Below are 26612 nucleotides of genomic sequence, written 5' to 3' on the forward strand. Positions count from 1 at the left end.
GATTGGGTGGATTAGGCTGATGTTCGCTGGAGTTTAGAATAATGAGAGGGGATCTCATTGCAACTTATAAAAATTTAAACAGGACTAGACAGACTAGATGCAGGAAGGATGTTCCCGATGGCGGGGGAGTCCAGAACCAGGGGTCACAGTCTAAGAATAAGGGGTAAGCCATTTAGGACAGAGATGAGGAGGAATTTCTTCACCCAGAGAGTGGTGAACCTGTGGAATTCTCTGCCACACAGGGCAGTTGAGGCCAATTCATTAAATATATTCAAGAAGGAGTTGAATATATTTCTTGAAGCTAAAGGGATCAAGGGATATGGGGAGAAAGCAGGGACAGGGTACTGAATTTGGATGATCAGCCATGATCTCATTAAATGGCGGAGTGGGCTCGAGGGGCCGAATGGCCTACTCCTGCTCCTATCTTCTATGTATGGATGTCAGTGAGGGCAAGCACTGGGCTGAACTGTGAAGCCCGCCACAGTAGAACTGCTTACTGACGCTCACCATCTGGGCTCAGAAATGAATAGTGGTCTCTGTGTAGAAAAACTGGAGGGCTGCAGGCACACGTGGAACTGTACCCCGCTTTGAGTCGGTGCCTTCAGGAGGAGAGGAGAAAATTGAGGGGATGGGAGAGAATGAAGACTAAAATCAATCATATTACCAGCTGGAGCATTTCGTGAAACTAACTGCGCCGCTACAGTGAGTATTCTGCAACCATTAACACGCGTCCAGGAAATGACACGTGCGAAGTATGCAGATGATGGCAAGACACCAAACTTCACACTCATGGTTGACGACATCCCCCGAACACGTGAGCGCACATTTACATCTCCCACTCCCGCCAGATGCATCTCTGGTTTGTTAGAACTCAAGAGTTGGGAATTGCAAGCTTGACGCCAACGGTGAAAATCCAGCAAGTCCACAGAGTCAAAAACCGGGCAAAGCTACGGCTGCCCGCCTCTTCAGATTGCATCAGCTCTGTGCTAATAAGCCACAATCCCGCGTACACGCCAACCTAAAAAACCCAGAAAAGTTTCCAAATGTCGCAGCTCGAAAAAAGCTGACAATTAAAAATAAAACCTACAACTGAAGGATAGCCCTGAATAACGGTCTAGAACCACAGAGGTTTACAGCACAGGAGGAGGCCATTCAGCCCAGCTGGCTCTTTACAAGAGCAATACAAAACAAATCCCATTGCTCTGCTCTCTTCCCTAGTCCTGTATCTTCCTCCGCTTCAACTATTCGCCTAATTTTCCCTTTAAAAATACTATATTTTCTGCCTCAACCCCTCCCCGTGGCAAATCATTCCATGTTTGAACAACCTTCTGTGTACAGACATTTCTCCTCACCTCCCTCTGTGACAACTTTAAATTCCACATTCATTTTTTTTTTCTTCTCCTCTTTGCTCCAGATGATATAGTCCACGTATCTCAAGTCTCTCCCTCTGGCATCTTTCTAGTGAATCTACACTTCACACTCTCGGTGACGCCCAATACTGCGCACAGTACTCTAACTGCGACCTAACCAATGGTTTGTCATTGCCTCTTTACTGCTGTACTCTATGCCCCCTATTTACAAAATCCAAAATATTACTAGTCCTTTTTATGGCATTATCTACCTGCACTTTAAATTTCAGGAAATGATGTATTTGAACCCCAAGCTATCCGTTGATCCACACCTTGCTACGTTTTTAGATATACATTCCCATTCCTCCCACAATGTATTACCTCACACATATTCACATTAAACTGCATCTGCCACAGGTCTGCCTGTTCCACTAACCTGTCTGTATCTTCCTGAAGTTTTTGCAATCCTCTTCGCTGTTTGGCACACATATTATTTAAAACTGTACTTGCATTCAACATGTGGAAATGTAGCTCGGAAAAAAACTTCACAGAAGATAGACATCTGCCATTTTCTTTCCACTACATCACAACAACTCAAACAAATTCTGTGTTATGGAATTAGCTTTGATAGGAAGAATGAGAGGCAATATGAACTTTTGTTTGATAACGCTCCTGTGAAGTGCCTTGGGATGTTTTACAATGTTAGAGGCACTATATAAATACAAGTTGTTGTTGTGCTGAATGTGGGTTAATCATACCCAACAGAAATAGCACTTTCCTAACCACCAACACTTTGACTGACACACACACACACACACACACACACACACACACACACACACACACACACACACACACACACACACACACACACACACGTTCCCCTCCCTCTGCACCGCTACAAGGTTCTGGTACACCTTTCCTGCTGCCCACTTGAAGCTGCTGATTTTGCCTCACGTGTTCGGATTCTTGCCGGGATTTCAGCCCCTCAACAACAGCGCCAGTCCAGCGGCGTCTCATCTCCCAGCCAATGAGCAGCTTCAAGCTTTGCAGTGCAGCCCCAGCTAGAGTTCACCCTACCCACAACACAAGGCCCTAGGCCAACCCTATCTGTGCAGGAGCAGTGGAGGTCCAGGTGAGCAGCGCGAACAGAGACCAAAAACATGCAGAGTCCACATAAAACCTGGCGGTCGGCAACTGCGATCCCATTACTGCTGCCGTTACCAAATTTCTCCTCACCACTTGAACATCTGCAAAGGTTCTTTGTGTCGTCTCTACTATCCCTGCTGGATCAGTCACCCTATCCATTTTATAGTTATTTATTTATTTTAAGTAATATTTTTGTGTTCCTTTCACTTTGTTTTGAAACTGCTTAATTATTCTGAATTTCACATTCAAGCTCTCCTCCAATCCTACTCACTGTGCTAGAGTGGAGATAGTTTAAACAAAAAAAATTCTCAGGATGTTGGCATCGCTGGCATTTATTGCCCATCCTTGAGAAGGTGGTGGTGGGCACAATGTTCCCTTTTCTTTTGGGTGCGCGGCCCCTTTAAGGGGCTGCACGGCCCATTCACAAGACTCGCGCGTGCGCGAAACTCAACACCGAAGAAGCCGCTCCCGGGCTGCGCGGCTTGAACCCTCTGCAGTCCGCGTGGTGTGTCGGTGCTCCCACAATGCCGTTAGGTAGGGAGATCCAGGGTTTTGTAACCCAGCGATGATTGCGTTCCCAAGACATTGCTGCTCTTGGGTCTCGTCGATGGCAGAGGTCAGAGAAAAGGACCTCATAGCTCACATGCCCTTTGTCACACTGTCTCCTGGCACTGGGAAGGGTGCAACAAAGGGTCCACGAACTAGAAGAGACGAGACTAATACATTCGAGAAATGGTGGCTCACGGGTATTATTGTGATGGTCAAGATTCTAAGTGATGCAGATAAACTGAACCCTAATAATATGCTTGATATAATCACAGATTCTACACAAGGGGTCTCCCATTTCTTCAACTGCACCTTCCTTCCCTGTGACCTCTACCATTGACATAGACAACATCAGCCAAGTCATGGGAAGACCATCACCTCTACCTTGTCCTCCAAGTCGCACATTATCCTGAATTGGACATATAACGCTGTCCCTTCATTGCCACTGGGTCAATGTCCTGGAATTTCCCAACACCATTACGAGAACACCATCACCACAAGGATGGCAGCGGCTCAAGGGAAACGCTCACCACCACCTTCTCAGGCCAATTAATAGGACATTGCCAGCGACGCCCACATCCCAAGAACAAATAGTCATTAAAAAAATATTCTCCCATTCCACCACCTCCTCAGATCTCAGCAACTTCGCTGAGGGGAAGTAGTCAGGGGCTGCCCTACATGGTGGGGCGATGGGGGGCCACTACAACGGGGGACATTAGTAAGAAAGTTCTCACAGGGCTTCTATCATCTGACTTGTAATTGGTGCATGGACAAGGCAGAAAAGATCAGTAAAGTTAAAGGCACTTCATCAGTACGTACTTTGTTCTTGTGTTTTCCACTTGACATTTTGTTCCTGAGGTAGCTGAAAGTTCGATACACTTTAGTGCTGCCTTTCCCTTCCAAATCCTTCCTTGTAGGGCTCGGTGGCATTTGGCTATAATCCTCTTCGGAAATGCTGTCCGATTAAAACAAAAACAATCGTTTAAAATATGGTTTAGGTTTTGTAATTAAAACTCAGGAATTTCTATACTGTTTAGTGGACAATTAAAAGGAATAATTGCTTGTCCCAAGATATGTACAAATTGGCATTGACCAACGTAGAGTGGATAGTGTGTGTGTGTTCCTGCCTGTGTGTGTCTGTGTTCCTGTGTGTGTGCGCCTGCCTGTGTTCCTGCCTGTGTGTGTCTGTGTTCCTGTGTGCGCGCCTGCCTGTGTGTGTGTCTGTGCCTGCCTGTGTTCCTGTGTGCCTGCCTGTGTGTGTGTGTCTGCCTGTGTTTGCATCTGTGCGCGTGCGTGCGTCTGTGTCTGTATGTGCACGCGCGTCTGTGACAGTGAGGGAGGGGACACAGTGAGGGAGATATATTCTCAACTCACTTTCTTTCTCTCTCTATACAGGGTCACACGTGAAGAAAGCTGAGCAAGTGTCAGCGCATTCAGGACAGGAAGGGAGAAAAAGAATTACTGGAATTCCAATCTGCATCCAAGCCCAAACAAACTGCGTTAACAAAACTATGCTCCACTTACTAACAGCGAATTGGAGTCACTTACGTTTTGCCAAGTGAGTTGCTGGTGGATGTCCTTGAAACTGGAAAAGAAAAAGTTCCAATATTAATTTCTTCGTAGTTTAATAGTGCTGACATTAGAGGATTGTTCAGACTCAAAAATTACAGAAAGTCAGAGATGGAGAAACTGAAATGGACAGGTCTGTCCCAACATGCGCACGCACAGTCAGTGACTACACCCAGTGTTACTGTACAGGGCATGTTTGCACAGATTATGGGGGCACTGCAAAGCGATTGAGGTATTGGACATTGGGCATAGCTATTTTTTCAAAAAGAAATTGGCCGTCAATTGTGTACAGGTTCTGTCTCGAGTGAGTTCCATGTACATGTTTTCCTGTAATCATTTAAAAAAAAAAAAAATTCTGGGGAAAAAAAAAATCAAAAATGAGGTTTATATAAATGCAGATTGTTTGAGAGCGCAAAATGTGTTATTAGCAGTACACAAAGGCCTAGAAACTGGTCTGGGGCGGTGGCGCAGGGCGGGAGGTATCAGATGGGCCGCCCATTAGACGCAGCGCCTGATATTTAGTTCCTTTGCAGTCAATAAAACTGAACATCAGGCGCTACGTGTAACGGGCGGCCAATCCAATACCGCCCGCTCCGCGCCATCGCCCCAGACCAGTTTCTAGGCCGTTAACTCCAATTGTTAAAAGCCTCACACTCGCGCACCTCCACTTGGTGAGTGCAGCCTGACAAGGATGTTTCCTCGAGAAATGTGCCCTGGTTCAATGATTCCCCTTTCCTGCTAAACCTGCTTCACCTGAAGACTACATGGTTCTCGATTCTCCACGGGCAACTCATTGGGAGCTTGATGACTATGTTATTCAGAAGCTACCCACAGGATGTGGCCGGGGGGGGGGGGGGGGGGGGGGGGGGAGGCGGAGAGTGGTGCGGGCGGAGTGGAAAACAGACTAAAGTGTTTCAGAACCTCACTTACTCAGCTGATGGTTCAGTCATTTTTTGTACTAAAACATTTAATTATCCAATAATTTGGATTAAGCAGTGTAAATAACAGGAATGCGAATTTAGTACTTAAAAATTGAATTACCAGATCATTTGAATTAAACCACGCTGATCGAGGAGTAAGATACAACTTTACATACATAAAGCTCCCGTGGTTAAGCATGTCCATTCTGTTGGATAGTACAAGAGTAGTTCCACCTGGCATCCTTGATAGAAGAACATAAGAAATAGGAGCAGGAGTCGGCTATACGGCCCCTCAAGCCTGCTCCGCCATTCAATAAGATCATGGCTGATCTTCGACCTCAACTCCACTTTCCTGCCCCATCTCCATATCCCTTGGTTCCCTGGAGACCAAAAATCTATCGATCTCAGTCTTGAATGTACTCGACGACTGAGCATCCACAGCCCTCTGGGGCAGAGAATTCCAAAGGTTCACAACCCTCTGAGTGAAGAAATTCCTCCTCATCTCAGTCTTAAACGACCCCTTATCCTGAGACTATGCCCCCTAGTTCTAGACTCTCCAGCCAGGGGGAAACAACCTCTCGGCATCTAGTCAATCCCCCTCAGAATCTTTTATGTTTCAATGAGATCACCTCATTGTTGTTTGTTTTAAATAACTTTGTCAATTGATAGTTAATTTTTTTGTTGAAAAAACAATTGTATTTGATCCCTCCTGGAACTGGAGGTCCTCAGGAGCCGTCAAAACATGCAATATCAGAAAAGAAAGACTGGGCATTACTTGCTGAAAAATACCGAGGGCTGAAGTGTGTGGGGCACTAAAGTCTGAAAAAAGAATGTGAAATGACAAAGTGAATCAGGAAGTAATGATAGAGGAAGGAGGAAGGGGGAAGAGAATGTGCAGGGTAGCAGATTTGCAGATTTTCTTTTAAAATGGTTTATCTATTTAAACCGCAGGTTTTTGCAACAGGTCTGTGGACCACAGTGGGTTCTAGAGGTGAACCCAAGGGACCTACGAGTAGAGATGTCTGTCTGCCTATGGCTGGGCATACTGTGCATCCCTACAGAGTGCCTCAAGAATTCTGCTGCTGAGGGGTTACTATTACTGTAATTCGGTGGCTGTTTATCAATAAACATTTTCCGTTACGGTAGCACCATTTTTTTCTTTACATAGCTGGCACCACAGCTCTGGCTTAACGTTAACCCGCCCGCCAGGAAGGGACTTGAACCCACAACCTTCTAACTCAAGAGGGGAGAGTGCTACCACTGAGCCACAGTGGAATCCAAAACTGTGGGGTAGCTTATTTGTCCAGCTATGAGTGCCTTACCCATTAGGGCTTTGTCTTGCAAGGGATAGCCAAGTGGCAAGAACCCCAGACTGATACCTGGGATGGCAGGAATGACGTACGAGGAGAGATTGGGTTGATTAGGCTTAAGAGTTTAGAAGAATGAGAGGGGATCTCATTGAAACTTATAAAATTCTAACAGGACTAGACAGACTAGATGCAGGAAGGATGTTCCCGATGGCGGGGGAGTCCAGAACCAGGGGTCACAGTCTAAGAATAAGGGGTAAGCCATTTAGGACAGAGACGAGGAGGAATTTCTTCACCCAGAGAGTGGTGAACCTGTGGAATTCTCTGCCACAGAGGGCGGTGGAGGACAATTCATTAAATATATTCAAGAAGGAGTTGGATATATTTCTTGAGGCTAAAGGGATCAAGGGATATGGGGAGAAAGCAGGGACAGGGTACTGAATTTGGATGATCAGCCATGATTTCATTAAATGGCGGAGCGGGCTCGTGGGGCCGAATGGCCTACTCCTGCTCCTATCTTCTATGTTTCTAACCCCAGTCCCCTCAATGACAGATGAGAATTTATGTAGCCCTGAGTAACTGAGGAGCTGGGTACTTATCTGAATGGTGCAGCCAGAAAGTCCTGAGGCAGATTGCCACTTGAGGGCACCCGGGCTGCTTGGGATTTTGGTGGCAAAAGATCAGGGAAACTCAATAAGATTGGCCTTGGAGCAAGCAATGTGGAAATGGAACCAATGGATCTCATCCTCATCCAACTTCCATCCACACTCGCTTTCCAATTCAGCATGAAGAGAGCGCCGTTACAGTTTTTAGTGAATGGCATTCCAGTTTGTGCAGTTCAGGCATCACTTTCAAGAGATGGGCCTTCACAACTCACGATTTATTTTGCAGGATACATCGCCTTCTTCCAAAGGTGCTGAACCCCTGCAGGGTACAACTCCACAGACACAGTCCCAAACGGTCATTGTTCATGCGGAATCCTGCATTCTAAGGGTCGGCAATTTGAGGGCCCCCCATATTGGGGTCCCAAATTCTGTCCCCCCAACAAACCTACTTTCCAGCTGCTCGGCACCAGCGCAGGTATCGACAATCTGCATCGCTGCCTACGCAGGAGTCTCACCCCATTTATATTACAGCACCGCTGCGTAAATTGGAAATTGGGGTTACTGCAATAGATATAGGGTGCACCACGCTGGATCAACCACTCAATGGTCTGGGATCTGGTGTTCCCTCTTTCGGAGTGACTACTGCTCTGAAAGAGGAACTCGGCACCAAAGTAATCATGGGGGGAACCAGTCAACAGTTCGGTCGCGCATGAGCGAGCTCACAAGCAGAGTTTTACAAGAGTACATTATCCACCTTCATCAAACGACACAGATGCCCGGACTCTATAAATGGAACCACAGCCTTTCCAGTCTCGCTAAATACCATGTATTATTCCCTCTTCATTAACATTAATCACTTCATGTTAACAATAATTTACCAGTGTTTCTGAATTGCAGGCATTAATGAGCTGAGAAACATCAGTCCCAGTACTGTAACAAATCTGAAAAAAAGCTCAGTTTATGTGGAGAAAGATTCTCTGTTGGCCTGTTTAGACAGCCATTCACTGGCCCTGAGAAAAGCTGGAACATTATTGTTCAAAAACAACCTCCTTGGTACATTATATAGTGCATCAGGCAATACAAGATGGCACATTGCCAGGAGCTTAATCTGTGACTTTTGGCAGCTAATTCAAGGTAATGGCCAGTAAAATATATGGATGTATTTTGCTGCCAGCTTTCTACTCTCCCCCCACCCAAAAGGCACTGGCTCTTTGCTGGGATACAATGCTGGTCCTTGCTCAAAAGCACAGCAAGCCTAGATGGGCTATCCAACTATGGTGGACCTCACAGCCGAGCCCCAGCCTGCCACCACCAAACATTCATGTCCACTTTCCAGCAGAGGTTGCTGGATAGTCATTCACGGCGGCAATACTAGCCAAGCATTTCCTTCTTCCTAACCCAGGAGTAATATTAATTTCCATACCATCTCATTCAGGTCAGAATAATTAAACACAAATGCAACACCATATATAATCTCGACAGTGATATCTGTTCTTTGAACCACATATCAGAAACCAAGCCAATAAATCTGAATGTTCTCTTTTTTTTTGAAGGTTAATTTGGATGATGGAACATTTTACTCTTGAAGATGTGATGGGAAAATTGTAGACCACCTGAGCTAGTTCAATTAGTACCAAATCAAATTTCAGATCACCGGAGACTTTAAACATTCAGCGATAACCAGGCTCTGGCAGCTTAAACCGAGCTTGGATATTAGACTCCCCCCCACCCGAACCCCCCCCCCAACCCAACCCCCCCACCCGCCCCCCCCCAACCCAACCCCCCCCCCAACCCAACCCCCCCACCCCCCCCAACCCAACCCCCCCCACCCAACCCCCCCCACACCCAACCCCCCCCCCAACCCCCCCCACCCAACCCCCCCCACACCCAACCCCCCCCCCCAACCCCCCCCCCAACCCAACCCAACCCAACCAACCCCCACCCCCCCCAGTGAAACATTTAGAAGGAAAGGACTTTGATGAATGAGATTTTTTCTCTCTCCAAAAAACGGACTGAGTTGGAACGAAGTGGAATGATTCAGCGGGGCGTTTCGGAGAGCCTTTTCCAGGTGGGCTGTGTGTACGGAAATTGAAAACCCATTAATGAAGAATGCGTCTATGATTTTGCAACATATAACACAGAGGAAACCATCCACCCTTAAAATGAGTTGGAGTTCTGACTGTGCTTTGCAACAGACAGAATCCAAAAACCATTCTACACAATCAGAAAACCAGCAGCTCAATGCATTTTATGACTTGGCAAAGAGCAACTTCAAAGATAAAATCCCCAATATTAGCATAATAACTGCTGAAATACAACTATACAGAACTAATGTGCTTTAACTGAAATCCTAGGGACAACATTTCTTTTGATAGTGAACAATGAGAGAATGCATTCCGACAAAAGGTCATCGACCTGAAACGTTAATTCTGTTTCTCTCTCCACAGATGCTGCCTGACCTGCTGAGTGAGTATTTCCAGCATTTTCTGTTTTTATACCGAACTAGAAATGGTTAAGCATCTGGGAGTTCAGAAGCCTACTTTTGGGTCTTCCTTTCAGCACATTCGGACCTTTATACCTTTGAAATACTGGTATTAAAACTTTATAAAAGAACAAATTACAACACGGTAGATATTTCATTCCAAGGTTTACTTACTATCTGACTCTTCATCACTTGAGGAAGAACCAAGAGAAAAGATAGTTTTAGACTTAGGAAGGAGTGGAGAGATGTTCAAGGAAAAGGAGATTTTCTTCTTGGGCCTGGTCCGCCCAGGTTCTGTCAACAGCAGAATTAGAGCGGGCATTTTACTGAAAGGAACTGAATCACAGGTTCTTTTGACATCTGCCTACAGTTCCTCCGTGACTACTGAAGCAAAAATGCCAAGCAGCAAGGTGCAAGCAGAGCAGAGGTGCATGCAGGTTAATGGCAGTGATTAAATCACCAGCTGGTAATTGGCATTCATTGTGAAGAGCGAGAGAGTAGATATAGAAAGCCAGTCTGCAGACATTTCAAAGCGTTCTCTGATTAGATTTTAATAACAGCTGAATTGTTCCAAGTAACAAACCAATTTCAATCTTTTCTTGTTTTAACACACAAGTTGGAAAAGAACTGGAGCCAATTTGTCCACTGGCTCCTCCTCAGCAGGCCTCATTTATAATTTCAAAAGGATTGGGTATGCAAAATCCATTCTCTCATTGTTCACTATCAAAAGAAATGTTGTCCCTAGGATTTCAGTTAAAGCACATTAGTGGGCATGTGAAATTTCCAGATTATGTCCGCTTGAACTGTGGAAAAACACCCAGCTGCACAGTTCACGTTGTCTTGCTCTCAAACATGGCTGGTCAGAAGAGAGCGTGTTCAGCTGGGCAACACTTGGGTGAAGCACTGGTGGGGAGGGTGCTGATGGGACCAATTTGAGTGGATGAGCCAAGAGGGCCACACCATAGGCATATTGGCACAACATTAAAACAGACAGATTTCATTGACATTCATGACTTTGCTCAGGTCCGTTTCAGTGCTGCGGCAGAGACGGAAACCTAATCGGAGAGATTCAAACATGGATGCGTGGGAAAGATGGCCACGGAATTGGGAGGCGACAACACATTCAGGGACTTTGGAGAGGAAAAGGAAATTAGAGATGGTGCAGTAGTTTGCAAAGACTGGGGGGGGGGGGGGGTTAAGGGGGGGGTTTTGAGGAAGGGATGATGACTGTGGTTTTGAAAATGAGGTGGACAGTACCTGAATTGAGGGCACTATTTACAATGTCAGCTAGCATGGGGGCCAGGAAGGAAAGTTGGGTGTCAGCAGTTAAGTGGACATGGCGTCAAGAGACCAGCAGGTGGGTCTCAAGGACAAGATGAGTCTGGGAGGGTATGAGGGGAGATAGGAGAGAAACATGTGGGTTCAGGGCTGGGGCAGGGGGAGCCTGTGGGTAGTTTTGGCTTGGTGGGTAAGGGGAAGAAACAGTAGAAAACGTTAAGTAGCTTGGTATTTAAAGGCACAATTAGTTCATTTTTGGGCACGCGACTTTTGGAACGATGTCAAGACCATGGCAAGGATGCAGAGGAGATTCCCCAAGATGTTACCCGGCATAAAAGCCATTAGAGCAGAGAAGATTGAGAGAAGATATGACAAAGATGTCCACAATTTGAAGGAGTTTTAGCAAGATAAATAGAGAAAGACTACTTCCTCTGGTTGGGTGAAGCCATAAATTTTAGAATTCTCATCAAAAGAACAAAGGGAGGAGTTAGGTGATTTTTTTTTTTAAAGCTGTTTAGGACATGGAATTCTCTCCCGGAAAGAGTGGTTGAAGCAAAATCCATGATAGCTTTTAAAAGGGAATTAGATATTTCAAAAGAAAAATGCAATAGGCATTTGGGGAAAGGAGAGGGAAATGTGACTAACTTTATCAGAGAGTCAGCAGAGACACGTTGGGCTGAATGGCCGCCTCCTTTGCTTTCGAATTCTACGATTCTGTGATAGTTAGACGAGCCAATAAGCTACAGGGTTCGATAATTTACCGTTGACGTAAATGAACCAGACCGCTGCAATTCTCACTTCGTTCAATTCTCAGAAAACAGCATTAATAAAACCATAAGCTATTTTCCAGTCACTGGTTACTCAAGTATGGAATTCTAATTTAAATATTAAAGCATCAGGCAAGAAACATATGGCTACTTCCTTTATAACAACACGAGACTAGGACATAGCTTTTCATTTTTTATCTGGAGCCTTTTATGGAGCTTGGTCCAAATGATCTACATCACTGGTTCTTTTAACCCATGCCTTCATTTGCCTGCTCTTATTTTGTGTAAACTCGAAGATTTTCCAACACCACTCAATTAGGACATTAACTCCACCCTCGGCCAAGAAGTGACTCATCTCTTTCGAAGTGCTGACTTGTATGTTGCTCATGTGGATTCAGTAAACTTAACCCAAAGCCTCTGGCACTCATTATTTCAGACTGATGCAAGTATTGCTCAAATTCTGTAAGGGTCTGTTCAAGAAAAACAAACCAGCTCATCCTTTTTTTTCCCCAAAGGAAGTGGTCAGACTTCATTTTTTCGATTGCTGCAGTTAGTGTTCATGCAAGACATCTACATTCTCGGAACAGACAGCCACTTACATTCACACTGCCTCCTATTATCCGACAAACACTAGAAAGCTATTCATCAGCCAGCTGCTTATGCTTTTAATCTTCGCGTACAATTTTGGTCAAGTTACCCAAACTATTTTTAGAAATGAAAATTCAATGTTAATTGCAGTTTGCTACAGATGATAGACATTAAAATGATTTGCGACTTGGCCAGGCACCTTTGAAAGACCATGTTTCTCCCACTTCAAGGGCAGCTGCCAAGACTTTCAAGCTGTAGCAGCAAATTAAGATGTAAATGCATGCAAAAAAAGCAACGCTCATTGGCGCCAGAATGCTGGATGAATTGTTAACATTCGCAAAGAGACGACTGTCCCGGCATCCACCCCCTCCCCTCCCCCCGACAAACTTCACAAAGCTGAAAAGGTACCATTATATCGCTCTCGTGCCAAGTTAGTGCTGCCCGTTCCCGAGGCGGGGTTGTCACGCAGCTGTCGGTGACACCAAGGATGAACTTGCCAGGTTCGCCAGCGCCGACAGTGGGAGGACCAAGCCTTTGTGACGATGGCGAGTTTATCTTCAGCGTGACAGCCAGCCACACGCAGCCTGCATGCCAGGAGCTGGTGGCCCCAGCACAGTTAGCAAAGCAGCTTTGGAAAGATGGATTCACCCGCTTTCAAAACCTTCAGGACTAGACAGACTAGATGCAGGAAGGATGTTCCCGATGGCGGGGGAGTCCAGAACCAGGGGTCACAGTCTAAGGATAAGGGGTAAGCCATTTACGACTGAGATGAGGAGGAATTTCTTCACCCAGAGAGTGGTGAGCCTGTGGAATTCTCTACCACAGAAGGCAGTTGAGGCCAATTCATTAAATATATTCAAGAAGGAGTTGGATATATTTCTTAAGGCTAAAGGGATCAAGGGATATGGGGAGAAGGCAGGGACAGGGTACTGAGTTTGGATGATCAGCCATGATCTCATTAAATGACAGAGCAGGCTCGAGGGGCCGAATGGCCTACTCCTGCTCCTACCTTCTATGTTTCTATGTATCGCAGAATCCATTTATTAGACCCAGCTTCGGGCCATCTTTCCCAACTCTCACATCATGGCATGCTGCCCATTGAAAAAAAAAAATGTTTCTTTTTACCCCTCCTCTGTAAAGCACCTTGGGAGATTAAAGGCATTAAAGTTTTTGCTGGCGATCATTGTGCCCTAAACCTCCCTCCCCCCGCAACACCCCGAGATCAGCTAACACAGCACAAACCAACAACTGAACACAAGACCTCAACGATCTGTATGGCTCCAACAAATTATTTAGGAGCCAAATATTTACAGAAAGAAAGCCTTCCGGTTTTGAAAAAAAAAGAAACGTCAACATACTTTAACCATTTGAAATGGTTTTCTCTGAAGTGGCACCTCCGACAGGACGTGGGCTGACAGATGTGCATGATGTGTAACTAAGAATACCAGTGCTAACAGGAACTGTACTTGAATGTTTCTTTTAAAGCAGACTAACAATGTCCATAGTCTAGTGCAGTGATGACATGATTGTCAAATTAGGTTTGCCCAATGATGCAAACCATCTAAACTACAATTCTTACTATCTAGGGGGAAGTGACTCTCTCGCTGGCTCTGTGGGTAGATACACCGAGTGATGTAGTAAGCCGCACAGGTCCCAGGTTTTGAATCCTGCTATGTGCTGAGTCCGCAGATCTCGGCCAGGACATCAACTGGCCCCAGCGGACCTGGGCTAGAAAGGCGAGCAAGCTGGACGACCCCTGCTAGAAAGTGCACATATAGATGTTGAGCAATCACATGACCAGGTTTGGTTTGCTCCCCCCCCCGATGTTTGAGTTACTTCCCCATCGAGAATGGCCAGCCGGGTGATCTACGGGAGGGCTGGCAATTCGAGGAAACTGCACCACAGCAAGCCTCTGCGGAGAGAGGAGAAATTTGGCAAAATTGACCAGTTATGCAATGCTCTGTAAACTGAAAGAGCCCAGGATATTGTACTCAGAAATGTCAGTCACCGCAAGAATGATTTAAAGAAAAAGCAGAAGATTTGGATGACGTTATTGCCTTAAAGGGGAAGGTCAGATCTAGTAGAATATGGTCATGCAGTGATTAATGCACTGAAATAGAAATCTGGAGGTTGAGTGTTCAAATCTCACCATGGCAAATGGTTCAATTCAATTCAACTCAATAAATCTGTTAATTTGTAGGCTGATTCGTGACCTTGAAAACTATCATGTTGGAAAAACCCAACTAGTTCACTCATGTCTTTCAGAGGGGTATTATAAGCCAACCACGCCATGTGAAACTGGAGTTGGGTGTAGGTCAGACTGTGGACGGTGGGATGGGTGGCACATTTCCTTCCCTGACGCTTCCAAGTTGTCAGGCTTTGAGGGAAGGGAAGCTACCTCCTGATTTAGCAAGTGACTGGCAAATATATATAAATAATAAATACAGCCTTGCCAGAACTAAAAAAGACATGCGATTCAAAATAGTAGTACAGGTTGAGCGTCCTGAATCCGGCAACCTCGGGACCGAGGCTGAGCCGGTTTTCGTGTTTTTCCGGACTTCGGAGCGTGTTTCTGATGTCCGAAGTCCGGAAACATCGCAACCTGTGCTCGGGCGTTTCCGAACTTCGGACATCAGAAACACGTTCCGAGTCCGGAAATGCCTGGGCCGCTCCCGCGTAGCGCTGACGCGCTTCTCCGCCCCTCCCCTTCTGTTAAAGGGGAGGGACGCTGCGAGCTCTGCAGAGCATCCGATGGCCCACACTGGGCCACCGGGGCAGCATGGTGCCGTGGCCGCAGCCGCAGCCTGGCGGAAACACTTGGTGGAGCTGTGCAGATTAAGGAGGATAAAACACAACACTAAAGTTTTATTGCATCGTTCGCATTTTTCAAAAAAAGACCAACAAATTAACGGCTTTTTGAAGTCAAAAATCCGGAGCTCCGGATTCCAGAACATTTTACGGATTCCGGATGACCCTGCCACCAATCGTCCCGGAGATCGGATTCTGGAACTCCGGATTTTGATGCTCAACCTGTACACAAAAGACACACTCATGGATCGTGGATTCTTGACCTGTGTTGTGCTCCCCTTAGTAACGTTATATTAAAATTTAGAGTCAAGGGGGGAAAAATTGGGTTGCGCACCCTTTGGGGCGCTAACTTGGCCGAGGCGCTACTGGAAGCGCACCCCCTCCCTCTTGGGGCGCTCCCATTGAATATCGCAGCGCTACGTGCAGCAGCGCCACGCCCGTCGGCACATAGCGCCGCGGTACTGCAGACCTCCCTCCCCTGATTGAAGGGGAGGGGTCTAGCACAGCGCACACCGGGGCCATACATCATCACCGGGGTGCCGGCAAAAGAGCCCGGCACTCAAGAGGAGTGCCGGGCTGACGGAGCGTGGCAGGCACCCCACAGGAGGCAGCCAGAGGGGGCAGGTGCTGGCAGGCAGCCCAAAAAAAGTGGCCGCCTGGCACCTGCCCTTTAATTATTGCCGCCCCGGCTGCAAAAACGCCACCCTGACCCTGTCGGACACAGCGTCCGACGGTAGGTCAGGGGGCACGAGCCAAGTTTGCGGCCGGGCGCGAATGGGGTGCTGCACACAGCGATGGAGTCATCGCCGGAGGTGCAGCGCTGCCGGGCACTAACGTCTACCACCGCCGCTAACCTCCCACTGAATTTCACGCTAGGTGCTTTGTGCTCCTCGGGGCGCTAATGGGAGGCACAAAGCAACCGAATTTTCTTCCCCCCCCCCCCCCCCGCGGACTTCACACTACTTCTGTTGTAGAACTAGATTTCCCTTCGAGCACTTCCACATTTGCCTAACAAAAAAAAGTGAACAATTTGTTTTTTTTTTGTCTCAACGTGAATCCTAATGTCGGAATGCATTACCGGTTGGCTGTGCATATTCTTGGTGTTTTGCACAAGGCTGTATAGCAGGACTTGTTGGGGTTATACATTGGCTTGGAGGGATTACCAGTTGTTTCATGACCTTAAATAATAATGGTTGTATGGAGCGCACTTTTCCCGTGGAGTCCATGAGTTGAGAGGAACCAATAATTTGCATAAAAGTGCATTACACGGACTTTCGGCGACTTCTACGCAATTTAATGTCCCCACCACCAACTTCAGGGAGTCCTTGGAATGAATGAACTTTGTAGAAATTGTACAGACAGACCTAGCAAAACACCTTTTGCTTCCCTTGGCACCCTTTCGTATTGATGTTGTGAGTAACAAACATAGTTTTATGTTCCGTACGGATCAAAGATTGCCATTTGCTCTCATATTAATTTTATTTTAAATCTTTGAAGTAAATAAGTAGGAACAGTTCAAAACAAATTCATTGGCTTCGATGCACCTAGGCTAGGGGAATGACGTGTGCGGATGTAGGATGAAAACAGGATTGGGCCTAGTTTTGATGCGTCAGTCAAGTAGCCTGCCACCACTCACAGCCTCGGACTCCTACACTTACAGAAAGCTCAGCTTTAAGGTCTTTCGTTAGATTGGCCTTGTAGTTAAATTAAAAAATTAAAATCGAAACTTAAATTAAGTAGTACTTGGCTATGCGCTTGAAGTGCCGTAACCTACTGGGCTACGGACCAAGAGTTGGAAAGTGGGATTAGGTTGGATGGCACTTTTTCTGCCGGTGCGAACACGATGGACCGAATGGCCTCCTTCTGTGCCGTAAACGTCTATGAATCTATGAAACATAGGCTACATGAATCTTTCAACTCTCCGCACGTTCATGGAAACCCCCACTTCCCTGTGACGTTGAAAATATTATCATAAATCCACTCAATCAGTAGCTTCAGTACCAGAGCATCAGCCCAAAGAGAACACAAACAATTTTAAATCTAAATAAAATTTGAGCACTTGAATCGTCCTGCTCTGTTCTACCGTTAATGTCCCTTTTATTTTAGTTTTCCTCTTGTTTTAACTAATATAAGAATGACTTCCATTTATTTAGCACCTTACAATGTCTCACAACATGTTTCAGGTCACTTCGCATTCAGTGGCCTGGAATTTGCGGTCCTGGTGACGGCGAATTGGCAGCGTCCGCCGTCATTTCACCTTTGAGACTGACGGCAACTTCAGGACTTAGCGCACGAACAGCCCAACGCGGAAATCCTGAGGTTGCGGTCGGTCATTCACTACTCCGACACTGGCGGACGCCCTTTGCTTCGCCGCGGACTGCAAATTCCGGGCTATTATCGGTGAAGTGCAGAGGCTGCTGTTACATGGCTAGATGGAGCAGCATTTTCCACATACAGTGGCAAAAAATCACACAAAGAGCAATGAGATGAAAGAACAGTTCGAAAGAAAGGAAGTGAACAGGAGGGGAAAGGGGCAGAAGTAGACCGCACATTTATATAGCACTTTTCACATCCTCAGGATGCCCCAGTGCACTTCCCAGCCAACTAACTACTTTTTAAGTATGGTCACTGTGATGAATCTTACCATTCATGTAAAAATGGCTCATGAGATAACACTGGGCGGCCAGCTGGTGGCGCCGTCCAAGGAAAATGTAAATACTCAGGCGTGGGCCCAGCTTGCTCAGGACATTTTTGTAACCAGGAACTAGTGATGTAACTAGAAATCTCAAGGTTGTGAAACAGTTGATTAAAGCCTTGTTTTATACTCAAACCAAGTGCTTAGTAGTTTTCTTATGTCAGTCACTATTGTTATGTAGGCAAAAATGGCAGCTAGTTTCTGAATAGCAAGATCCCATAAGCAGCAATGGGATCATTGCTTCAGCAGTGGGAGTTGCCAGGTTCGATTCCCAGTCTGTGGTGAGTTAGCTGGGACACTGGTAGAGCCAATCGCCCCAACAGCCGCACTCCCCCCCGTGGTAAGGAGGGGGATATTTTCCATTGTTTGGAGTCGGCATATGTGGACACAGGAGGATGATAACACGGGGCTTTTTCCAAGGTGCCTTTTACGGTTAAATTGCTTGTTGCTGCTGACGGTCAAGGTCCACCCATGAAAAATGGCCACTTAGGTCTGGTACTGGAGGGCGAGCAGCACCCGTGGAACTGTGCTACAGCAAGGAGTCAACACCGTCAGGGAGAGGACAAAAACTGGGGAAAAGCAAAAGTGGCAAAAAGAACACACATGCACTTAAAAAAAAAATAGCGCAAGACTTTCAGCATTTGCACTCTTGGTTGCTCCCAACACATGCACCACTTTAATTAGTAATTTTTTATTCGGTTACAGTAATAGGATGCTGAACACTGCACTCAGTACTCACTGTCTGTGCTCGGTGGGCTGATGGCTTGCAGTGAAATGGATTTGGTCAGTGGAGGAGCAGAATGTAGCTGTACCCTGGCCAACTTCTGTAAGGAAACAACATATATTAGCTTTTAAAATTTCATTCACCTAATGTCATTTTATGTAAAAATCACAGGCAATTTCTATAACTCCCAAATAGTTACTCAATATTAACTGTGTCCGCACTTACACCTAAACTCCCAGCTGAACAAAGTGAGAGAAAGAAAGACCTGCCTTTATATAGCGCCTTTCACAATCTCAGGATGTCCCAAAGCGCTTTACAGCCAATGAAGTACTTTTTTTTTTGAAGTGTAGTCACTGTTGTAATGTGGGAAACGCGGCAGTCAATTTGCGCACAGCAAGCTCCCACAAACAGCAACGTGATAATAACCAGATACAGGAAACTTTGTGCTATCCGGCACCAACGGGACCGAACTGTTGCCGTTCCCTCAAAACTGCCGGACAAACCAGCGTTAATGTTGAAGCATACGGAGCTTTTCAGCTCCGTATCTGGCAACAAACACTGTTGCTTAGCAACAGCTTCTAAACAGTCGGCCGTACCTTGGAAGCGTCTGTCGCTTAGCAACAGCTTTAGAGAGACTTTGCAGAGCCTGACTGTTGAGAAAAAAAAGCCACGAGAGGAAAAAAACCGAACAAAACGGCTCCTGATTTTTGCCGGTGGCTCGAGCTTGCCGGACATTTAGCCTCCGGATAACACAAAGTTTCCTGTAATCTGTTTTAGTGATGTCGACTGAGGGATAAATATTGGCCCCAAGACACCGGGGAGAACTCCCCTGCTCTTCTTCGAAATAGTGCCGTGGGATCTTTTACGTCCACCTGAAAGGGCAGACGGGGCCTCGGTTTAACATCTCATCCGAAAGACGGCACCTCCGACAGTGCAGCACTCCCTCAGCACTGCACTGGGAGTGTCAGCCTAGATTTTGCACTCGAGTCTCTGGAGTGGGGCTTGAATCCACAACCTTCAGACTGAGAGGCGAGAGTGCGACCCACTGAACCACAGCTGACACTGTGAGAATATAGCAGTGCCAATGAGTCACAATAATTATTTAAAAGAGGTTACACTGCCTCTGTTAAACTAGCAGATGAAGTTATAATAATGCAATACAAATGTACTGAGCATTTCCTCCATTATAACAGTGACTACACTTCAAAAGTACTTAATTGGGCATGAAGCGTCTTGGGACGTCCTGAGACTGTGAAGCATGCGTGTACAAATGAAAGACCTTTCTTTTTTCTTGAGCGTACATGTACAGTTATTGTACAGTCGCTTCTGGGCTTTCATCAGTGCTTCTTGGTTTAGCTCAGCTCTCATTCTGCTCTACGGGCCTTGACCTTTCAGCTACGTCTCAATTTCAATAAAATAAAACACACAAAAGTTGAACAGCTTTGGTCGTGTTCACTAGACAATAGCATCAGAAGCCACTTTACCGGCTTTTCAAATACGCTGCCCTCGCTGTGGTCCGACTCCATCTCCTCCTCGGTCAGCGAGACTAGCGATCCACGCTCATCGGTGCTGACCATCGGAGTTCGGCGAGGGTCGCGGGAATTCCGCAAGGCAGCCTCCATAGTGAGCAACAGCTCCTTGGTCACCTCGTTGCCGGCGGTCAGTCCTTCCAGGCTGTAACTGAATGCACACAGGACATAGTCAAGTAATTGTCGCAAATTTTGGAAAGTCACTTGCAGCAAATACAAAAGGTAACCCTCACGGAGTATTTCCATCTCAAACTTTCCATCAACCCACAGTGAAAGTGCAGGGATTATTTTCTGCGAATAGTTAAGGATGCAGGATGGGGGAATAATAACGCCTTTTCAACAACTTGCATATAGAGACACACCTCAGGATAGGAGATAAAAGGTTCTTGATACTAGCAGGATGAAGAAAGGAACAAGGGAGTGGAGGGTGGAAGCAACTCAAAGAGAATGGTCTTTCAGAGGGCCTTAAAAATCAAGGATGAAGCTGACAATGAAGAGGTGCGGAGAGAGGGAGTTTCTGAGGGCACGGCCACAGAGGGTGAGGAAACATAGAAATATAGAAGATAGGAGCAGGAGTAGGCCATTCGGCCCCTCTAGCCTGCTCCACCATTCAATGTGATCATGGCTGATCGTCCAAATTCAGTACCCGGTCCCTGCTTTCTCCCCATACCCCTTGATCCCTTTAGCTTTAAGAAATATATCCAACTCCTTCTTGAATATATTTAATGAATTGGCCTCTACTGCCTTCTGTGGTAGAGAATTCCACAGGTTCACCACTCTCAGGGTGAAGAAATTCCTCCTCATTTCTGTCCTAAAAGGCCTACCCCTTATCCTTAGACTGTGACCCCTGGTTCTGGATTCCCCAACCATCGGGAACATCCTCCCTGCATCTAGTCTGTCTAGTCCTGTCAGGATTTTATAAGTTTCAATGAGATCCCCTCTCATTCTTCTAAACTCCAGCGAGTACAAGCCCAATCGACCCAATCTCTCCTCATATGTCATTCCTGCCATCCCAGGTATCAGTCTGGTGAATCTTCACTGAACTCCTTCCATGGCAAGAATATCCTTCCTCAGATAAGGCGACCAAAACTGCACACAATACTCAAGATGTGGTCTCACCAAGGCCCTGTACAACTGCAGCAAGACATCCTTCTTCTTGTACTCAATCCCTCTCGCTATGAAGGCCAACATACCATTTGCCTTCTTAACCGCCTGCTGCACCTGCATGCTTACCTTCAGCGACTGGTGCACAAGGACACCCAGGTCTCGTTGCACTTCCCCTTCTCCCAATCTATTGCCATTCAGATAATAATCTGCCTTCCTGTTTTTGACACCAAAGTGGATAACCTCACATTTATCCATGTTATATTGCATCTGCCATGCTTCTGCCCAATCACCTAACCTGTCCAAATCATCCTGTAGTTTCTCGGCATCCTCCTCACAGCACACACGCCCACCCAGCTTGGTGTCGTCTGCAAATTTGAAGATATTACATCTAGTTCCCTTGTCTAGATCATTAATATATATTGTGAATAGCTGGAGTCCAAGGACCGATCCCTGCGGTACCCCACTAGTCACTGCCTGCCACTCGGAAAAAGACCCGTTTATTCCAACTCTTTGCTTTCTATCTGCCAACCAGTTCTCTATCCAAGTCAATACCTTGCCCCCAATCCCATGTGCCTTAACTTTATATGCTAATCTCTTATGTGGGACCTTATCGAAAGCCTTCTGAAAGTCCAAATACACCACATCCACTGGTTCTCCCTTATCTATTTTACTAGTTACATCCTCAAAAAATTCCAGTAGATTAGTCAAGCACGATTTACCTTTTGTAAATCCATGTTGACTTTGTCCAATCCTGTCACTGTTTTCCAAGTGCTCTGCTATTACATCTTTTATAATGGACTCCAGCATTTTCCCCACTACCGATGTCAGGCTTACCGGTCTGTAATTCCCCGTTTTCTCTCTACCACCTTTTTTGAATAGTGGGGCAACATTAGCTACCCTCCAATCCATGGGTACTGTTTCAGATTCCATCGAATGTTGGAAGATGATCAGCAATGCATCTACTAATTCTAGGGCCACTTCCTTAAGTACCCTAGGATGTAGATTATCAGGCCCTGGGGATTTATCGGCCTTCAATCCCATCAATTTCCCTAACACCATTTCCCTACAAATACTGATTTCTTTCAGTTCCTCCCTTTCATCAGATCCTATGTTCCCCGACATTTCCGGGAGGTTATTTGTGTGAGGAAGTGGTGAATGATGGTGTAGCAAGGAGGAGAGGTCAGCAGGCATTGGATGAGCACAGGTTAATGGGCAGGGTACACACGGCTGGAGATCACTGAGGCAGGAGAGATAGTTGAAGGCAAGGAGAAGGATCTTAAAAGTCAATTCCCTCAGCGTGGTGCAGGTGCAGCAGGCGGTTAAGGCGGCAAATGGTATGTTGGCCTTCGTAGCAAGAGGATTCGAGTACAGGAACAAGGATGTCTTGCTGCAGTTGTACAGGGCCTTGGTGAGACCACATCTTGAGTATTGTGTGCAGTTTTGGTCACCTTATCTGAGGAAGGATGCTCTTGCCATGGAGGGAGTGCAACGAAGATTCACCAGGCTGATACCTGGGATGGCAGGAATGGCGTACGAGGGGAGATCGGGTCAATTGGGCTTATACTCGTTGGAGTTTAGAAGAATGAGAGGGGATCTCATTGAAACTTATAAAATTCTAACAGGACTAGACAGACTAGATGCAGGAAGGATGTTCCTGATGGCGGGGGAGTCCAGAACCAGGGGTCACAGTCTAAGGATAAGGGGTAAACCATTTAGGACTGAGATGAGGAGGAATTTCTTCACCCAGAGAGTGGTGAACCTGTGGAATTCTCTACCACAGAAGGCAGTGGAGGCCAATTCATTAAATATATTCAAGAAGGAGTTAGATATATTTCTTAAGGCTAAAGGGATATGGGGAGAAAGCAGGGACAGGGTACTGAATTTGGATGATCAGCCATGACCTCATTGAATGGCGGAGCAGGCTCGAGGGGCCGAATGGCCTACTCCTGCTCCTATCTTCTATGTTTCTATGTGACCCTGCAGAACTTGGCGAGGATGGGAGGACATAAGTGTGGGCGAGGGTGCAGGCCGCAGTATTCTGGGAGAGTTGTAATTTGTGGAGACCGGGAAGGGGAGCACTGGAGTAATCGAGGTTCAGGAATGAACAAGCACTCAGTCGGTTAAGGACCTTTCTCGACCAACACAAACACTAAACCTGGTTAGATATTGTCTTTTGATACAGAAATACCGCTGATGCCATCAATGGATATTTGCCACCAATGAAGCTCGGGAACGATAGTTGCACACCGACATACCACTGGAACATTAACTTAACTTGCCAGTTTCCAGATGCCAACTGACCTGCTGCCTAGTTCTGGCACTCAGCTCATGTTGTGGAAAATTGTGTTTCTTTTGGCAAGGAGGGCGGAGGAGAGGAATAATAATCATTATAAATGATTTAGAAAAGAAATATTTGACTCCGCTTGTTCGTGGGAAAAGTGCAGGACAGCGATTAGCAGCAAGATTGGTGTCACTGTCCTGAGACCAGACCGATTACAGAGGAATTCAACAATTTCAAAAACAAAAGCACAGTTAACACAAACGTTCTCAGCCTGCAAAAGGCGTTTAGAATCGGGGCAGCATCAAAAACCAGCTCTCGTGCATTCAAGTATGACCACGAGCATCATGCACCACCAGACACCACCAACGCGCAGACAGACAGACGTACGTCAAATTTATAACCCAAAAAAAAAAGTGCACAAAACCCGCAAGGGAAGACAAAAACATCCATTTTTTAGCACAGTCGCAAAAACGTGCAGGTTGACGGCGTGGCTGCTGAGCAGCAAGCATCCGAGGTGCAAAGGCAAGGTCACGCACATAAAGCTCTCTCAGTACAAACCAGTTAAAGATCCTGTACATCGCTCCCATTCTGTGCAAATGGCATTGGCACTCTCCCCACCCCCAGAATACTGCTCCCAGGGTTGCTGCTAGAAGGTGCAGGGCTTCGACACTTAAGTGACAGCTGCCAGTGCAGACAAGACACTCTCAACCAATTGTGTCAGTAAGCAACTTATTAGATTTGGTACTAAACTTCCAGAAGATTATACATCTGTTTTTTCAGTTTTTGTTCTTTACAAATTCTCATGGACAATTTTGCTTCTTTTGTGGTGGGGAGGGGGGAGGATAGGTGGGATAAGGTATCGTCCAGTGAGGGCAGATACATATTTTTCTTTCTTCGCACATCACTTGAACACCCCTCACTGCAGCTGAGAGCCAGACAGGTTACTCCCAGGTCACCAGCAATACTTGCAGCTGGCCACCAGGCGCCGCTCATGAGCAACCCGCAGGAGACGCCTCAATAAATTGCTCACTCTTCCCCATAGGAAGAGCCCCTGCAGCCAGGAACCATCTTCTTCATGAAGAGAACAGGAAATCAATCAGCTTCATAGGAGCATAGGAACAGCAGTAGGCCACTGAGCCCCTCGAGCCTGTTCCAAAATTCCATGAGATCATGGCTGATCTGCGACCTAACTCCATCTACCCGTCTTAGGCCCATATCCCTTAATACCTTTCGTTAACAAAAATCTATCAAAATCTCAAATTTGAAATTAACAATTGATCCAGCATCAATTGCTGTTTGAGGAAGAGAGTTCCAAACGGGCAGCACGGTGGCATAGTGGTTAGCACTGTTGCCTCACAGCGCCAGGGACCCGGGTTCGAATCCGGCCTCGGGTGACTGTCTGTGTGGAGTTTGCACATTCTCCCCGTGTTTGCGTGGGTTTTCTCCGGGTGCTCCGGTTTCCTCCCACAGTCCAAAGATGTGCGGGTTAGGTTGATTGGCCATGATAAAAATTGGCCCTTAGTGTTAGGGGGGATTAAATACGTGGGGTTACGGGGATAGGGCTTGGGTGGGATGGCTGTCGGTTGTTTGGATGATCAGCCATGATCTCGTTGAATGGCGGAGCAGGCTCGAAGGGCCGAATGGCCTACTCCTGCTCCTAGTTTCTATGTTTCTACCACCCTTTGTGTGTAGAAGTGTTTCCTAATTTCACTCCTGAACGGTCTGGCTCTAATTTTTAGACTCTGCCCCCTAGTCCGAGACTCCCCAACCAGCGGAAATAGTTTCTCTCTATCTACCCTATCTGTTCCCCTTAATATCTCGAAAACTTCGATCAGATCATCCCTTAACATTCTAAATTCTAGGGAATACAACCTTAGTTTGTGTAATCTCTCCTCGTAATTTAACCCTTGGAGTCCGGGTATCATTCTGGTAAACCTACGCTGCACTCCCTCCAAGGCCAATATATCCTTCCTAAGGTGTGGTGCCCAGAACTGCTCACAGTGCTCCAGGTGTGGTCTAACCAGGGTTTTGTACAGCTGCAGCATAACTTCTACCCCCTTGTATTCTAGTCCTCCAGATATAAAGGCCAGCATTCCATTAGCCTTTTTGATTATTTTCTGTACCTGTTCATGACATTTTAATGATCTACGTACCTGGACCCATCAAGTCTCTTTGGACCTCCGCTGTTTTTAGCTATTCACGATTTAGAAAATATCCTGTTCTATCCTTGTTAGGTTCAAAGTGGTCCAGAGAGTTTCGTTGCACGTTCATCTGTACTGGCCCCTCCAAATCCCACCACACTATTCTTGGGGAATCTCAAGTATTTTTACCCCCCGCCACACAAATTCAGCAAAAACCAAAAGCTATAAATAACTGAAATGAGCTCTTTCTGCCAGATGTCATTTTGTGTGTAAAACCTACTTCGGTTCACTCAAGGAAATACTTTTCTTTGCTCTTTTCAGGTGGTGGCAGATCTGTGGTGTATTTCCAGAATGTTCTGTTTTTACTTTAGAGTTCCAGCATTATTTTTTTCTTTTTATTTACGCGATTTATTGTCAGCTTAAGATGCGGCGGGTATGTATCTGCTCAATTCCACCCCCCTCCCCACCCCCGCCCCTTTCACCTTCAAACTGAAAACACAGATATGAAACCATTTGATCTTAAGTCAGCGCCTGTAATGATCCGTACCTTCTGTGACTAATGTCAGACACCATGGCAGGGGACTGTTTCTCAAAGGGACACCAGCTCATACTAGGAATAAGGGGGGAAAGGATCAGAACAAGGAAGGAAATAATGACAGAGCAAAGAAGAGATGAGAAGTGCATCCAGAGGAAAAACAGAAACACAGAAGATAGGAGCAGGAGTAGGCCATTCGGCCCCTCAAGCCTGTTCCGCCATTCAATGAGAT

The 26612-nt window shown here is 46.3% G+C and overlaps 1 protein-coding gene across 5 annotated transcripts in view; it reads right to left on the reverse strand.

Moving 5' to 3' along the window:
* Positions 1 to 26612, reverse strand: part of LOC147099964 (A-kinase anchor protein 13-like) — a 482784-nt gene that overhangs the window by 92608 nt on the left and 363564 nt on the right. For 3 of the 5 annotated variants that reach the window (XM_085968506.1, XM_085968505.1, XM_085968504.1), the window contains 5 exons: positions 20272 to 20467; positions 18803 to 18887; positions 10102 to 10221; positions 4593 to 4629; positions 3864 to 3999 (listed from right to left, as the gene is read on the reverse strand). In XM_085968506.1, the coding sequence (XP_085824632.1) occupies positions 3864 to 3999; positions 4593 to 4629; positions 10102 to 10221; positions 18803 to 18887; positions 20272 to 20467 (574 nt within the window). The remainder of the gene's footprint in view (positions 1 to 3863; positions 4000 to 4592; positions 4630 to 10101; positions 10222 to 18802; positions 18888 to 20271; positions 20468 to 26612) is intronic. The other 2 variants (XM_085968508.1, XM_085968507.1) reach the window with 1 other exon arrangement.

The sequence above is a fragment of the Somniosus microcephalus genome, chromosome 27, assembly GCF_052327205.1.
Source record: "Somniosus microcephalus isolate GS21.2 chromosome 27, FLI_Smic_1.0, whole genome shotgun sequence".
Classification (NCBI taxonomy): domain Eukaryota; kingdom Metazoa; phylum Chordata; class Chondrichthyes; order Squaliformes; family Somniosidae; genus Somniosus; species Somniosus microcephalus.